Genomic DNA, 16,702 nt, shown 5'->3' with positions numbered 1-16,702 from the left:
GATCCCTGAATCTTCCTTAACTAGAGAAAACATTTAAAAAAGGAGTTCACATAAATTTCAGTTTTAAATTTAATAGTAAAAATCAGTAAATTTAAACGATTCGATCATATTAAACTTATACAGTGATACAGAGAACTAATTGTACAAAAACTTTCCTGAATACGAAAAATATGAATAATTAAAAAGATTACATGACATTACATTGACTGTTACTATAGTTTATTCATGCATATAGGGATGGAAAAATCCTTATATTAAAGTAACTTTTTCAGTGAAGCTACCAATAGGTTCTGAGAAGGTTTATAACTATTTTGGAGAGGGAACCATTACCCTCGTAAAAGAAATCACCATCTAGAAAAAATCCCCCCCCCCCCCTATTTTTTACTTTTCTTTGAAAAACTAAAATGCAAGTTGGGGGGTCGACTTCAACCACCCACCTCAAATGTCTCAATATATTTTGGGGCGAAAGTCTTCATTGTAAATTTGAATATATTTTGGGGACGTTATTTAATCTAACTGTCCTTTCCCTTCCTGAGTTTACTATAGAAACAAAAAAATAACATAAAAACACAGAAAATAATTACATATTTAAATTATGGTCAAAATTCACATGACCAGTAAATGGTTAACAATCACACAATCCTTTATGTAAAGTAGTAAGGTTTTATTTAAGTTTTTCCATTTTATTTTAGAAATAGGTTAACGGTTCCAACGATCAAAAATTATACACGCCTTCTCCCAAAAAATACCTCTTCACTTAAAATGATTTTTTTTCAGAATTCAAAAAAATGCATCAAGTTAAATCCACTCTACTCAGGAAAACCTGATTCATAAAATAAAAGAATCATGGTTTTAAAACCAACAAATATAATGTGCATATCAGACTTAATTTTATTTTGTTAAACTTACTAAATTTTCCATATTTCAGCTCCCTGGGACGACACTCCAACAACAGTTGTTTTGCCAACAAACCCGCCTTATGAGGTAAAGCACTTTGTTTTAGAATTTTTTTCTTTTTTTGTAAAAAAAATTGGTTGCTTTTACACAAATAAAAAGACCTGTTTGAAATGAAAATAAAACCATCTGTTATATCCTGTTATCTAAAGTAGTAAGCTTTTTTGTCTGTAGCGAAAGATCTCGCTAACCGCTGAACCGATATGGTCCTTCTTTTTTAGGATCTACTTATAGGTTCCGGGGGATGGTTTTAGGCTACTACATTTTTTATAAAAAAAAAAGAGTCTGGGTATGGTTTTAGGCTATATTGTGCCCTTACTTATGCTTTCGAATATAGATCCCTTAGATGCTAGGGGCGCAGCCCCTAGCAAAAAGATAAGATTGTATATACGTGTGACAAGATAAACATGGAACAGACAGACTCTAGTTATTGAGAAGCTCTGCTAAAAGACCATTCTCCGAAATGATTGAGTATTTATTGCATCAGGTTCGATTCCCGTTGACAACAGATTACTACTGGTCAAGATTGAGCAAGAATGTTACAAAAAAGATTGGTGGAGATCCTGACAAATCAGAGGTTAGAATATAAACAATTCATAATTAAATCATTACCTGGTCAAGGCTTAAAGTTTATCTTTTCTACTAATTATTGCTTTCTCATTATATTTATTGCCCTGCAGATCTCAAAAACACTGTTGCCACAAAGTTTGTCTGTTCTTGAGTTCACACTTCTTAGAAAATGCTATGCCATATCTTGGCGGATTTTAATTTTGTTACGGCAGAAAGCATTAAAAGATCATTTCCAGCCTTTTTATGCAGTTATAAAGGGTTGTACAATAATCTTAATTTCTTTTAATTTAGGCATAAGTTTTCATGAAAACTAATCTTGCTTATATTTTGTGTTTGCATTTAACTCATATGTGTAAACTTTAAAGATATATTAAGTAAATTTTAGGGTCCATTTGGTTTTGGCTTTGCAGACAAGTTAAATGCAGAAAAAAGTCAGGTACATATAACTTACATACTTACAGATTGAGGGGGACTATACTTTATAATCGATATTTTATTACTTGGATCTTACACCAGATTTTCATGTTCTCTAATAATGATTTCAATCAATTTTTGCCCTGTCATAATATCCAGGTATATTTTCATCAATTTACTGTATAGCCTCAAGATTACATAACAAGCAAAATAAAACAATTGTAATCTTTAATGAAACACAAAATATTCAAAATACTATAGAAGTTTTTACTGAATTATTACTCAAATAACTTATGTTTTAATATATTCAAAAAATTCTAAAAGGTAACAATCATCTTATAAAAACTTCGTTAGTCAACAAAATATCAAATTTGTTAAAAAAATTCAATGCTTTAAGAACTAATGTAAATATTAAGTTAAAATATTATAATAAAAAAATTAAATTGAAAGGATCTTTTACTTTTGGCTTAAGGAAAAGTTGGATGTAGTCTTTTAAGTTTGTTAACTTGTGAATTTCAGTGTTTGGTTGACAATAACTTCCAAGACTTGGATGACAACTGTCCCCAGAACCCAGCTGAGTGCAAAGATGGTTTCTCACTATCTTTCTTCTATAAAAATGAATTCATGTAAGTTTTAATGATTTGGAACTATATACAGATTATAGACAGGTTTCCGCGGACAGTGAAATGAAAATAATGAGATTGACTCCTGTTTTGTTAGCCCCCATGGGCCGGATTCTGATCCAAGAAAACAGAAATTTAATTGGTATTTTATTTTATTATTCATTAAAAAATTGCCGATACATGAGTTTTCAATATGGCTCAGAACCAGTTATAATCCAGCGGATTTTAATCTGTTTCAATGTCATGAGATTTTTTTATATTTTTGTTCCTTATTTAATTAAATAATTTTTTTCTAGAGTTGATTTGAATGATCTGACTTCAAATGATGAATCAACCTTTGATAGAAAATATATTCTTAGTACAGGTTTCCATGCAATATTTTAGCTGAATCTTAATTATAATATACAAAATTGTCCCTTCTAAAGATGAACATTATTTGTGGATAAGTTTGAACACTGTTATGTTTTAACTATCCAATCAAGATTTATGAAGGTCCCTTATTAGAACGTCCTAGCTTTTTCATTTAAAAAAGGTTAAAAACTTTGAAATACAAAATTTATAAAACTCTGGGGACCTATATGTGTTCCTCCCTGATAATCATGAAATAGATATTGTTTAGGTGGCGAGGCTGGTCATCCTGGTGCTGCAGTATTTCTGGTTGGTCCATACCTGGGTAACTAAACTTCATATTCAACTATAAGCTTCATATTAGTCACAAAAAGATGGTTTATTATTTTTTTCTAGAAATAAAACTAACCTAAAAACTTGTTTAAAATTGCTTTTTAGTAGCAAGGCTACTTTTTAATTCGAAATGTCCGTATTTCTGTCCATTTGTAAGAAACAGTGTATGGGGAAATATCTCAGCTATTATTACAGGACTGATTTTTGTGAAGATTCCCTGTACCACTGAGATATATAAAGGACATGAAAAGACATATACAAATTTTACCCAATAGGTTTTGTATTTAAAGAAATTATCATCTCTATAACTTACTTTGTCTGTTTGTCTATCCATCATATTATAGTGTTTTCGCCACTTTTAGATGTTGTCATCCTGAATAATTCTAGAATTTATGTTAAAAAAAACATGTTCGTCTATGTTGATAAATATCTTTGTATTTCTATGCTTCTCTACTTATGGATGTTGTCATCCTTGTTTTAAATTTAGGAGCAGAAGTAAGTACAGGGGATGAAACTTGGAGTATAGTTGTGAAAGGAACTCTGCCTAAGAATAACACTTGGAATAATATTGCTATTAGGTAAACTCATAATTTATAGGAGCTCAGCCACTGTATAATATAGTGTTTCTTTATGTCAGACATAGTCATTTATTTTATATTTTTTTCTGCTTTTTAACTGGTCGATCAACAGCAATCCTGATACATTATACAGATAAATTAGAAAAAAAATTATGTGAATGCCATATCCATGTATAATAAACCATATTATTATCAGATGGTACGCCTAACTTCATTATGTTTATACATATTGTTGTATTAGATAACATACAAGGCTGAATTTAAATACAAAATAAACAGATATGTCTCAACGTCCTATCCCAATATAATTAATCTTATTTTTAAAAAAAAACATAGTATACCCAGGTAGGGATGGAAAATAGTACTGTAAATCTCACTTGTCCCATAATTGACATAAACTAGTAAAAACCATTCTTTTGCACCAATAAATTCATCTTACAGAAGGGGTAATTTTGTCTATAATAATTATGGATGTATGCACAATGTACATAAATTTATCGTTCATTGTCTCATCTCTTAAGATTTATGGATATACACATCTTTTATATGATGAAACCTATTGTTTTTTTTTATTAAGATGGAAGCCACCTGTGACAGACCAAGCTGAATATGAAAAAATTATAGAAGATAATCAGTTAGATCTAATTGGAGGTTTAGAGATTTTCTTAAATCTTGAAAGGGTAAGCATATCTTTGTAATTTAATATGTTTTATTCAATCAATAACCAATTCAAAAGCCTTTGGTAGCCGCTAGAAATTTGAAAAGGGGAAGGAGTTATGGTTGTTATAAGAGATTAACCATAACACAAGATCTCTAAAACAGCTTACTATATAATATTGAAAATGATAAAGAATTCAATATACGTGGATATTATGACAAGAGGAAATTTTTTTTTGTCAAATCAAGTTGCTGATATGAACATCACTGATTGGTCAGTTTGTTTATACAGTAGGAGGGGATCGGGGATGAGTTAAAAGGGTGGGGGATGGGAATCGTTATTTTAGCTCGCTGCAACTTTCACTTTATTAGAAAACATGAAAATCTGGTGTAAGATCTAAGTAATAATATATTATTATTCATTCATATTTTTTCAAAATATACCAAAGCCTATTTGATTGTTGATTTGTGTAGATTGGTCATGTGATTAACTCTGAGGAAACTGAAGCAAAGTCTCAGGTAACGTAAAAGAATTATAGGTTAGGTTAAGTAAAGGTTCTGATATGATCCCATAGGACCTATAGATATATTTTTCTTTAAACAAAATAAATCTGTTTAATAAGATTTTGAAGCTGTCACTCTAGAAAAGTCGTCGCTTCCAAGTAGCTGTCGCGTTTGCAGAGATATAGTTTATTTCTGTGCTTTCTTAGTCAAACGCTTTGTTAGGTCCAATTTACATTAATTATGTAATAATTCAATGTACATATGTTTCTTAAATTCGTATATAAACATTATACACAAAAAAAATACAAAACTTTCTATTTAAGGATAAAATGTATATAAACGAATGACAATATATATATGAGTTTTTAACTTCCAAAGCTCATTTTTATTATTTTTTTAGGGATTTGAACGTGGAACTTTAATGGCAGGATGCCATGCAACGTCTGAGGATTTAGTGGATGGGTAAGTTTAAGCACAACAATAACGAAAAAAGGACTATTTTAGTTGCAGAGTAATATGAGCAAAAATTTTGGATCATATGAAGGAAATGAAGTCATTCCTAAAAAGGACAGAAATTCCCTTCCAAAAAGGACAGAAATCATCTTCCTTTTTCTCAGATATCTCAAATATGGACAAAAATCACTCTCCTTTTTCTCACATATCTGAAAAAGAGGATAAAAATCACCTTCCTAAATCTCACTTTATCTTCCTAATTCTAAGAAAATTAACCCAATACCTCTAAGTTCTTCCTTATTCTCAGATAGCCTACCTTATTCTAAGAAATTCTTCCTTATTCTAATAAGATCTACCTTATTCTAAGAAATACTTCCTAATTCTATGACAATCTACCTTATTCTAAGACATTCTTCCTTATTCTAAGAAATTCTTCCTAATTCTATGAAAATCTACCTTATTATAAGACATTCTTCCTTATTCTAAGAAAATCTACCTTATTCTAAGACATTCTTCCTTATTCTAAGAAATTCTTAGTTATTCTAATAAGATCTACCTTATTCTAAGAAATACTTCCTAATTTTATGAAAATCTACCATATTATAAGACATTCTTCCTTTTTCTAAGAAAATCTACCTTATTCTAAGACATTCTTCCTAATTCTATGAAAATCTACCTTATTCTAAGACATTCTTCCTTATTCTAAGAAAATCTACCTTATTCTAAGACATTCTTCCTTATTCTAAGAAAATCTACCTTATTCTAAGACAATCTTCCTTATTCTAAGAAAATCTCTTCCTTATTCTCAGATAGCCTACCTTATTCTAAGAAATTCTTCCTTATTCTAATAAGATCTACCTTATTCTAAGAAATACTTCCTAATTCTATGACAATCTACCTTATTCTAAGACATTTTTCCTTATTCTAAGAAATTCTTCCTAATTCTATGAAAATCTACCTTATTCTAAGACATTCTTCCTTATTCTAAGAAATTCTTAGTTATTCTAATAAGATCTACCTTATTCTAAGAAATACTTCCTAATTCTATGAAAATCTACCATATTATAAGACATTCTTCCTTTTTCTAAGAAAATCTACCTTATTCTAAGACATTCTTCCTAATTCTAAGAAAATCTACCTTATTCTAAGACATTCTTCCTTATTCTAAGAAAATCTACCTTATTCTAAGACATTCTTCCTTATTCTAAGAAAATCTTTTCCTAAATCTCACTTAATCTTCCTAATTATAAGAAAATTAACCCAATACCTCCTAGTTCTTCCTTATTCTCAGATAGCCTACCTTATTCTAAGAAATTCTTCCTTATTCCAATAAGATCTACCTTATTCTAAGAAATACTTCCTAATTCTATGAAAATCTACCTTATTATAAGACATTCTTCCTTATTCTAAGAAAATCTACCTTATTCCCTCAAAGTCTTCCTTCTCATCACATATCCTTCCTTTGTCTCAGATAATTTAGCTAATTCTTGCTAATTAGACCAACCATTCCTGGGATCTTAAGCTTCAGACAGAAAAACCTTACTATTTTCTTCATATTCTACCAGGAGATGAGAACAGTCTGTGTTGCAATAATTTTATGTAGATCAGATTTTTTCATCCAAATAAAAAAGCTAGCTTTTTTTAAGAGTGAAAAATAAGAATGTTTTTAATTTAATGACAAACTAGCCCCTAGAGACCTCTTTAATTTTAGTGGGTTTCTAATTTTTTTTTTTTTTTTGGGGGGGGGGAGATTTTTCCTAGGGGAGATATTTGTTTAGAATGTGTTAGTACTCTCCCCCAAAATAGCTATAAACCTTCCTTTGTCTTATAAGAAGCTAAACAGTAATGAAGAACCATACTGCTTCTATATATAATATTAAAAAAATATTCTTATAAAAAAGATAGCTTTTAGAAATTAGAAAAAAAACGTCCGTCAGCTTGGCTAGCCTGGACAAGAATTTGACACAGCACGGCCGCCTACATGGTAAGGGAGGGTGTGTATTTTTCATGAACGAACACTAACCCACAGACATACATTTAAAATAAGACCATAGACTATGTATATTTAGAATTTTAAGAATTTTAATGGATAATTAATTATATTGTTAGTGTTTTATTTCAAACTAGCGGCTACGCTCCTAGAGACACTTTTAGGGGCACTTTAGGTGGTGGGAATTGAATTTAATATCTCCATTTTCTATAGTAGTTTAAAATGAAAAAGTGAAAAAAATGATGGGAAGGGGGTTAATTTTTTTTGTTTTGGTGGGGGGGGGGGATCATACTCATCCCCACATTTTTCATTCTTTTTTTTTTATTTTAAATTAAAATTTTTTGTAAAGGAGTAATATTTTTCAAGGTGGGTGGTGGTACCCTTCTCAAAATAGCTATAAACCTTCTCAGGATCTATGAGAAGCTACAGTGTAAAAGTGAACCATATCGGTTCAGCGGTATCTAATTATTTTTAAAAAACTTTTATATTACATATTCTATATTTATAAATTGTCTTTTTTGATGTTGTCCTTGTCCCATGCCGAAACAGAGAAATCAACCTATAATCAGGAATTAAGAGGGATAGGACAATGGATGATAAATCAATTTACTTAATTAATTAAATAAAAAGTCTCTAAAGTTGTTGAGCCCATAAATAAGAAATTGTTAAAATAAAACTTAGTGTACTCTGTAATAATCCAGGGAGGGAGTGAATATTGAGCTGTTTATTACACTGCACTGGTCCCCAAAGTTTTATAATAACGTTTTCTTATTCAGTGACTTAAAACTTTTATTGAATTTTATTGGTTTGTACATTAAAATGAGTGTCCTGTCCATTAACGATTCAATTCAACCACTAATTATAACTTACAAAAGGGATAATTTTATGTTTAATCAGTGAGGATTTACATCAACTTATCGGCAATTGTCTTATTCCTTGGATCCCTGTTAATAGTAAACGATTTAACCACCAATTATAACTTACAGAAGGGATAATTTTATGTTTAATCATTGAGGATTTACATCAACTTTTCGGCAATTGTCTTATCCCTTTAGATCCCTGTTAATAGTATATTTGCGGTCCGCGGAATGAATAATAGAACATATGGGTTAGTGAGGGGATGAGTGATGACCAACATCAGAGCTAAAGAATTGTTGATTTTCGGATATTTTTATAATTATAAATATATGTTCAAAAGATATAAAGGATAATGAATTTTTCTTAATATTCATATTACTTAATACCAAAAAATAAAATATTTCTTAATGTCAAAACTTTTTGTATTTAGATTTTAGTATTGGTCTTTAAAAGCAACAAATTGGGTCGAGTTGGGTCAATATTTATAAGGATGGTTCGATTTTTAAAGCTATAAGTACCCTATCTTATTGACATAGAGTTACATAGAAAAGTTGTCGCCAAATTAAGTTGCTAACCTGTTTATTGGTCAGTTTATTCACCATAAAGAAGGAAAAGAGATAGGGTAAAGGGGAGAGGGGATAGATAATGTTTTAACCATCTACAACAATGATATTTTAAGAGGATACAAAATTATGGTTCAACTTCCAATTAATTCTATATTTATTCACGTGGATTAATAGTATTTTAGTTAGTTTAGGTTGCAATTTCCCTTCGATTTTATTTGGTGTACCATTTTTCCATTAGGAGGGGAGGGAATAGGGTAAAGAATTGGGTGGGGAAGATCGTTATTTTAGCCCGCAAGAGAGTTCACTCTATTAAAGAACATGAAATGTTTCGTGTAAGATATAAGTAATAATAAATCCATTGTGGTGAATTCAAAATTAAAATAAAAATTGAAAATTGACCCACTCTAATTGCCCTTGAATTGATTTCATAATTATCAGCTGTTTGATTTTACCGACGAAAAGAATAAGTTGCCAACTTTCTATAGAGTTTGTACCACATAAATAGGAATGTGAAGAAAAAAACATTACATTGGTTGAGACTAGCAGCTACGCCACTAGAGGCTTCTATGGACACTTTGGGTAATTAATCAAATAAAAATGTCTGACTCTAAGCCTGGGATTTTATTTTTGAAAAGGAAAAGATTTTTTTCTGATGGTTAGGGGGGAAATTTTTTTCTTTAGGCAATTTTTCTTGGGAGCTCAGACAAACATCCTGTTACTTTTTATAAAAGGATTGATAATAACATATAGTTATTGAAGAAAATTATCAGTAAAATATACAAAATATTTTAATTTGTTTTGAAATTATAACTTTTTTGGTCTTGGTCTAATATTTTATGTGTTGGCTAGAGAAAGATTGTAAAGACTACTTGTCTTTTTCTGTTATCCTGTTATTATTAGGTTTATTTCTCTGCAAAATTATGTTAATTATTAATAATTTTATGAATAAAAACATAAACACTAAATGTCAAAAGATACAACCAAAAAATATACTGAATTTTCTATTATTTCTTAAGATAATTTCATACTTCTGACTGGGGTTCCTATTAAAATGTACTTTATGAACATTCCACCTACTAAAGTACAAACAAACATTTCAGGTCAAAAGATACAACTCAAACTTATCCTACACATCTTGTTCTGATATCCCAATAAACATAAGGAAATATATGTGAGAAAAACCAAGATTTTGAGAGAATAAGGAAGGGGAAAAGGCAGAATTTATATATTCTCTATACCTCTATTTCAGTTATGATATCCCAATATAAATTAGGAAAATTATCTGAGAAAAAGGAAGAATTAGGGGAATTAAGGAAGAACTTCTTAGAAAAAGCTAGGTTATCTGAAAATAAGAGAGAATTAGTAAGGAAAAGGAAGAAGTTCTTAGAATAAGCTAGATTTTCTTAGAATAAGGAAGAATGTCTTAGAATAAGGTAGATTTTCTTAGAATAAGGAAGAATGTCTTATAATAAGGTAGATTTTCATAGAATTAGGAAGTATTTCTTAGAATAAGGTAGATCTTATTAGAATAAGAAAGAATTTCTTAGAATAAGGAAGAATGTCTTAGAATAAGGTAGAATTTCTTAGAATAAGGAAGAATGTCTTAGAATAAGGTAGATTTTCTTAGAATAAGGAAGAATGTCTTAGAATAAAGTAGATTTTCATAGAATTAGGAAGTATTTCTTAGAATAAGGTAGATCTTATTAGAATAAGGAAGAATTTCTTAGAATAAGGAAGAATGTCTTAGAATAAGGTAGATTTTCTTAGAATAAGGAAGAATGTCTTAGAATAAGGTAGATTCTCATAGAATTAGGAAGTATTTCTTAGAATAAGGAAGAATTTGAAGGAATAAGGTAGATTTTCTTAGAATAAGGAAGAATTTCCTAGAATAAGGAAGAATTTCCTAGAATAAGGTAGGTCTTCTTAGAATAAGGGAGAATTTGTTAGAATAAGGTAGATTATCATAGAATTAGGAAGTATTTCTTAGAATAAGGTAGATCTTATTAGAATAAGGAAGATTTTCTTAGAATAAGGAAGAATGTCTTAGAATAAGGTAGATTTTCATAGAATTAGGAAGTATTTCTTAGAATAAGGAAGAATTTGAGGGAATAAGGTAGATTTTCTTAGAATAAGGAAGAATTTCCTTGAATAAGGTAGGTCTTCTTAGAATAAGGGAGAATTTGTCTAATTAAGGTAGAATTTCTGAGAATAAGTAAGAATTTGGGTAAATAAGGTAGATTTATTAAGCATAGTTGTAATAGTGAGGAAAAGGAAGAATTTCTACGAATTAGGAAGAATTTGTAAGATGGTGGACAGAGGTCACCTTCCTTTAGTGAGAATTTGTAAGATAGTGGACAGAAATCACCTTCCTTACAGAGAATTTGTAAGAAAAAGGAAAGTAAATAGCCTTCCTATACCCAAGGAAGGGAATTTCTGTCCTTTTTAGGAATGACTTCATTTTCTTCATATGATCCAAAATTTTTTTAATTTATTTTAGAAATATTGCTTTTAGTGACCTACACATCCAGGGAAAAGGGAATGTGATTCTGACAAATAATTCTAAGTGAAAATTTCCCCACAACTCCCATCCCTTTTCTCCCCCCACTTCCCTTCAGTTACATCATAAACAAGTTTTACGCCAACTCTACTCCAAAAAAATCTTTGATTTTTGGCAATTTCAACTGGAGTTAATTGGCTGAATAGCATGCCCATGTACACATCTAACTTAAGATGAAGTTTAAATCATTTTTATGTTGGTGTTCTATTTCACCACTGAAATGTCGTCATTTAGAGAAGTGGTGGGAAGAAATTTTTGCGGCGGAGAATGGGATGAGATTGCATTCTGGAGAAAATTTATTATGGACAATGAAACTATGGTTTTCCTTGGAGGATTCAGTAAGTTCTACTTTTAAATGAAAGGAGGTTAGTGGCAAAGCTATCTTGAAATCTTTACAAATCTGCCTTAAAACACACAAATTGATCGTTCCATCCATTCCATCATTTCATTGATTTGTGGATGTAATCTCCCCCTACATATGTTTAATCTTTCATGCGACACCTTTCATTACAAACACACAACGACAAACAGACAAAACAATCTTTTAATTTGTAAACATATGTTCCAGGAACTACAGAGTGATCTCCCAAAGGTTTTACTGTGTGTTTGTCATACCCCCCTTCCGTCCTCCTTTTTAAATTTTAGTTTTAGAAAAAGAAATAAAAACCTTCCAGCATCTATAAGAAGCTACACTGCACTGTAAATAAGAACCATATCGGTTAAGCGGTTAGCGATATCCTTTGATATGGGCAGACAAACAGACACATGTTCCTTTACTTTTATTAGTGAGCAAATTCAGTTTTAAATATGTTTTTTTTAATTTTGGCTGTGGTAAAACAAACAAATCCAGTGGTTCTACGAAGTAGTAAGACGTCTATGATTTCATTGGATTTTTTTTCTCAAAATGCGTAAGTACGAACCTAATCTTGTTTTAGAGGATACATTTACTGGTATGACCGCTGATGATCTAGCTGATATGATGAATGGTGTTGACCTTGAGGATCCTAATCAACTTTCTGTAGCTAAAGGAGCTCTGGATGCTGTTATAGGAACGATGATAATTGAAACAATAATATATATTTTGTTATGTCTGTATCAGTAAACAAACTTCAAGAAATCATTTTGTTGGTCTTGGGCAAATTTTAATCCATTTTGCAGACAAATAAAATAGAATAATTATAACATACAAAAATATGTTTTCAAAAAGTAAAAAATCAGTATGTTTTCAATAGACGTACGGACGTTTTGGCAATGGTTAAAAAGTTGCTATGCTTCCTAAATTGTACCTAATTATTATAGGAATCATCATGCAAAGTTTGAAATAGGACAATTCTAACCTGTTTAAATTAACTAAAAGAGCTAACTGTCCCGGACGGACGGGCAGAAAATAAATAGAAAAGCTTCGCAATTAGAAAATACTTTAGAAAAATTTAATGATTATCTTTATCTGAAGGTGGTGGGGAAACCCTCCCCCCACACAGGAATATTTACCCCACTACAACCACAACAACTGTGAAGACAACATCCAAAGACAACACAGCTACTACTGTTGCTTACACAGGAACTGGGTAAGTTGCAAGATCCAGGGAGGGAGGGAACATTGGACTGTAAATTATTCGGGTACCTAAGGTTGTATTACAATGGATACTTTTATCAAATCTTAAGTGATGTTTAAACAATAATTTTAATCTACAAAAGGTGTAATTTTGTATCATTATTGGGTTTTGACAGTAAATCAAATTTATCGTCCAATTTTCAATTAGTCTAATACCTTACTATCCTTTACATCGTCAGTTAACCTAGTAATTGGAAATGGTTTTATGCTTGTTCTAGGTTAGGTTAAGTAAGATTCAGGAAACCCCAGCAGGGCTAGAGTCCTTATGCATTTCAAAAAGTATTAATATTTAGCAAATAATAATCTTTAACTTACAATGTAAATGTTTGCACTTATATTGTGTTTAGAATGGGTTTTGAATAGTAATAAAGCTAATGCATTTGATACTGTCCTATCCTAGAATTTCAAGAAACCACTCAAGAATTAGAATCTTAGATATATGCATGTTACAAGAAATTGTATTAGTGGAAACCGAATCAAATCAGTAGAAGGCGAATTGGTTTATTTGATTTAGAGAAATCACAACAGCAGAAAAAGTTTCAACATTTTCAATGTAATTCTTTGTTTAGGTTGACCACTACGGCTGCATCTACTTCAGCAGCAACAACAGGGTCAACAACTTCAGCAGGAACTTCAAAATCACCAGGTATACACTACCAGAAAATGGATAATGTATTTCTCTACCTTATCAGCCAGATCCTAACAAATTTCCTAGGCTATCCTATAGGAATTTCTTTAGCTTTATATTAACATAAGGGATCTAAAGGGATAAGAAAATAGACTTAAATATACTCTAAATTATGATAAATAAAATTACCAGCTTCTATATAGTGGAAAAGTTTGGACAATGCTAAATTTAACCAACCACTCGGTATTTAGGAAAAGTATATACAAAACTTTGGTCTTTTGGTACTAGTATAATTTACAGTCTAATTTCCCCGCCCTACCTTTAAATTCTCAAGCTAATTATATTTCAGGTGAAGAGGTGTTGACACTGAAAGATGTCTTACTGAAAATGGTTAATACTAAAAATATTCCACGCAATATGTCACAGGATCAGGCTAAGCAGATGTTGGTATGTTTTATTTGTAGCGAAGCTTCTCTAGAATTAAGGCCTGTCTTTATATCAATAAAGGTTTAATCTATCAGTCATAATATAGATCCATTATAGTGAAATGATTATTGCTGTTGTAGAGATCTTATACTGCACATGATCTTACACATATGCAAATTCATTAATAGATTAATATAAAATTGCTAGGAACTGTCCACGACCATTGGAAAATTTGTTGACCCACGGCTGCGAAACGGATGGGATGAGGTAGAGTAATTTGAATTTTTGACAAGAATGATCTTGTCCATAAGTAACGCAACAAATACAAGCTAACTCATCATGAAGGACATACTTACCTCATTACAAGTGACTTGTGTACGGAGATACTCTGTTAAAAAAAATTTACCTTGAAGTTACAGTTGCTTTTACTCGCTTACTTGGACTGACAGACTGGTAATTTTTAACATAGCTACGTTACAAACATGTAAGAAACTATCGCTCTAATTTAGGTAAATGGAATAAATAGCGAAGGAGGTGCCCACCAATTAAGGTATTTTTAAAAGATTTGTTAAGGATGACAAACAATAAAATAACCTAGATTTATCTTTCTCAAATATTTAGCAGCTTCCAAATTTAATATATGATTCATTTTAAATTTTGTGTTTTTACTAAATAGATATAATTTTTCCTTTGAAATGGAAGTTAACCATTTGAAATAGCCTTAAAACAGAAAGAAGACTTAAGTTTTAACAGTTTTCAAGATCTTAATGAACGTGTAGCTATACTTAGATAAACAAAACATAGTTTTTTTGTTCATAGATCAAAATTAATGGATTTCCAAATGGCCTCACTAAGTCGAACTGTGTTAAATAGAGACACTAAAAAGTAAGAGTTTTTTTATTTTTTTTTATACTATATAAGAAAATTAATTATTTGTTTGTTGATCATTTGAAATAATGTTATAAAATATCGTATAGTGTTTACAAGCCAATACAATCTTAAATTTAATTTTTCACAAAGCCATTAAAAAGTATCATTCCGCAGTTTCAGTGAACAAAGAACTTTGTTTAATACATTATTTTTGGGGTTGTTACAATTTCATTGACTTAAACAACGCGTTTGACTAAAATTCTAGATTTTAGAAGATAATGAGACTAAAACTCTAGAAAAATTATTAAAAGTGGTAAATTTAGTGATAAAGAAATCTTCGGGAATAGTCCCTTTCGTGGAACGCCCCTTAAGGAGCGATTCGTGGTATTTTTTAAATGGCTTTTGATAGGTTATTTTAGGTTAGGTTAGGTTACATTGGGTTAGGTTATGGCCCCACAGGGTTAGGCAATTGGCCCCACAGAGTTAGAGCTCCACACATTAGCTAGAAATAGGAGAAAAGCTACTGTGAAAAATACGAAGAATCGCCCCTTAAGGGGCGTTGCCACGAAAGTGACTATACCCAAATGTTCTATTATTGTTTATTTTTAGGTTTGCTTTGGAATTGCATGGATTAAACAGTTTCCATCAAGCTCTGAAACTCAATCCTAAAGAAATAATGAAGTAAGTATATAAGTTCATATCCTATTATACAAAGTAGTAAGAGTTTTTTGTTTGTCCCGAAGGATCTCGCTAACTGCTGAACCGATATTGTTCTCCTTTACAGTGAAGCTTCTTATAGGTCCTGGGAAGGTTTTAAACTATTTTTGGAGAGGGTGTCTTCAACTCCCTCCCCCCCCCAAAAAATATTTTTTCAACTCTTTTAAAACTCAAATTTAAAATGGGATAAGGTCGACTTTTCCCCCTCTTACCAGTCCCCTAGAGGCTTCTAGGGGCGTAGCCGCTAGTAACTTTATAACTATTTAACTTATGGAAAGTGTCATAATTCAGAGATTAATAGACAATACCATTATCTAACAAATTTATTATAATCTTTAATTTTTATTTAGAATGACAAACAACACAATTGTATTTCCAATGAAAAGTAATAGAAGAAGATTTATTAGAAGCACTACTGCAGGGTAATAATATAGGGGGAAGATTCCCTGAAAATAATAGATTATTCACTTTGATCTTTCCGAGATATTTAGAACAAGAAAAAAATTTCACTTAAATTATATTACTTTTATTTATTTAATATGTTTGATTTTAATTATGTTTTAATGCAAAAATCCTATTATACATTATATTATTTTTTAGTTGAACCTTAAGATAACTACTGAACCATCAAATTACGATTTGTGATGGTTTTAGACCATTTTATTTGTAGATATTTTATGAAATTTAACATTTTCTGAAAATCTAAACTATAAAGCTATGTTACTATTGAATGTTGTCAACCTTGTTTTTTAGAGATTTTATTCTGGAGATGCCATTGGAAACCTGGAATGGAGAGATACCTGAGTCAATTGAAGTTCCCAAACATCTTTTCAGGGGCGCGCACGTATTAGCCTTGCTTTATGGGGGAGAGGTCTTCTGTTCGAATCTCTACCTAAACTTTGTCATTTGAAAAGTTTTATAAAAGTTTGTCCGTCTCAGTTCTGACAATATTTATCAGAATGTTTTGCCTTACCAACAGACATTAGTAAGTAAAAAGATTTAAAGTGACTTTGAGATAAAGATCATGCAATTAAAAGGTTT

At 30.6% G+C, this 16,702-nt stretch overlaps 1 protein-coding gene across 1 annotated transcript; it reads left to right on the top strand.

The window, feature by feature from the left end:
* The first annotated feature begins 845 nt into the window (after positions 1-845).
* Positions 846-16,571, top strand: LOC145323055 (uncharacterized). Its single transcript, XM_080165439.1, has 21 exons — positions 846-984; positions 1,442-1,531; positions 1,910-1,960; positions 2,458-2,564; positions 2,858-2,925; positions 3,181-3,234; positions 3,730-3,820; positions 4,398-4,500; positions 4,952-4,996; positions 5,382-5,443; positions 11,640-11,743; positions 12,341-12,455; positions 12,860-12,973; positions 13,590-13,666; positions 13,998-14,095; positions 14,282-14,341; positions 14,584-14,624; positions 14,894-14,959; positions 15,554-15,625; positions 16,012-16,083; positions 16,415-16,571. The coding sequence occupies exons 10-21, from the start codon at positions 5,403-5,405 to the stop codon at positions 16,569-16,571; spliced, it is 1,017 nt and encodes a 338-aa protein (XP_080021565.1). The 5' UTR covers positions 846-984; positions 1,442-1,531; positions 1,910-1,960; positions 2,458-2,564; positions 2,858-2,925; positions 3,181-3,234; positions 3,730-3,820; positions 4,398-4,500; positions 4,952-4,996; positions 5,382-5,402.
* The last annotated feature ends 131 nt before the right edge of the window (positions 16,572-16,702 follow it).

This window comes from Acartia tonsa, chromosome 6 (assembly GCF_053477335.1).
Source record: "Acartia tonsa isolate MP-2025a chromosome 6, ASM5347733v1, whole genome shotgun sequence".
In the NCBI taxonomy this organism is placed as follows: domain Eukaryota; kingdom Metazoa; phylum Arthropoda; class Copepoda; order Calanoida; family Acartiidae; genus Acartia; species Acartia tonsa.
This window is presented reverse-complemented; position numbering and strand designations above follow the sequence as displayed.

Coding starts and splice junctions, on each gene's coding strand:
- LOC145323055 (XM_080165439.1), top strand. CDS start 5,403: ATGGCAGGATGCCATGCAACGTCTGAGGATTTAGTGGATGG. Junction 5,444..11,639: donor TCTGAGGATTTAGTGGATGG/GTAAGTTTAAGC, acceptor GTCGTCATTTAG/AGAAGTGGTGGGAAGAAATT. Junction 12,974..13,589: donor GTTGCTTACACAGGAACTGG/GTAAGTTGCAAG, acceptor TTCTTTGTTTAG/GTTGACCACTACGGCTGCAT.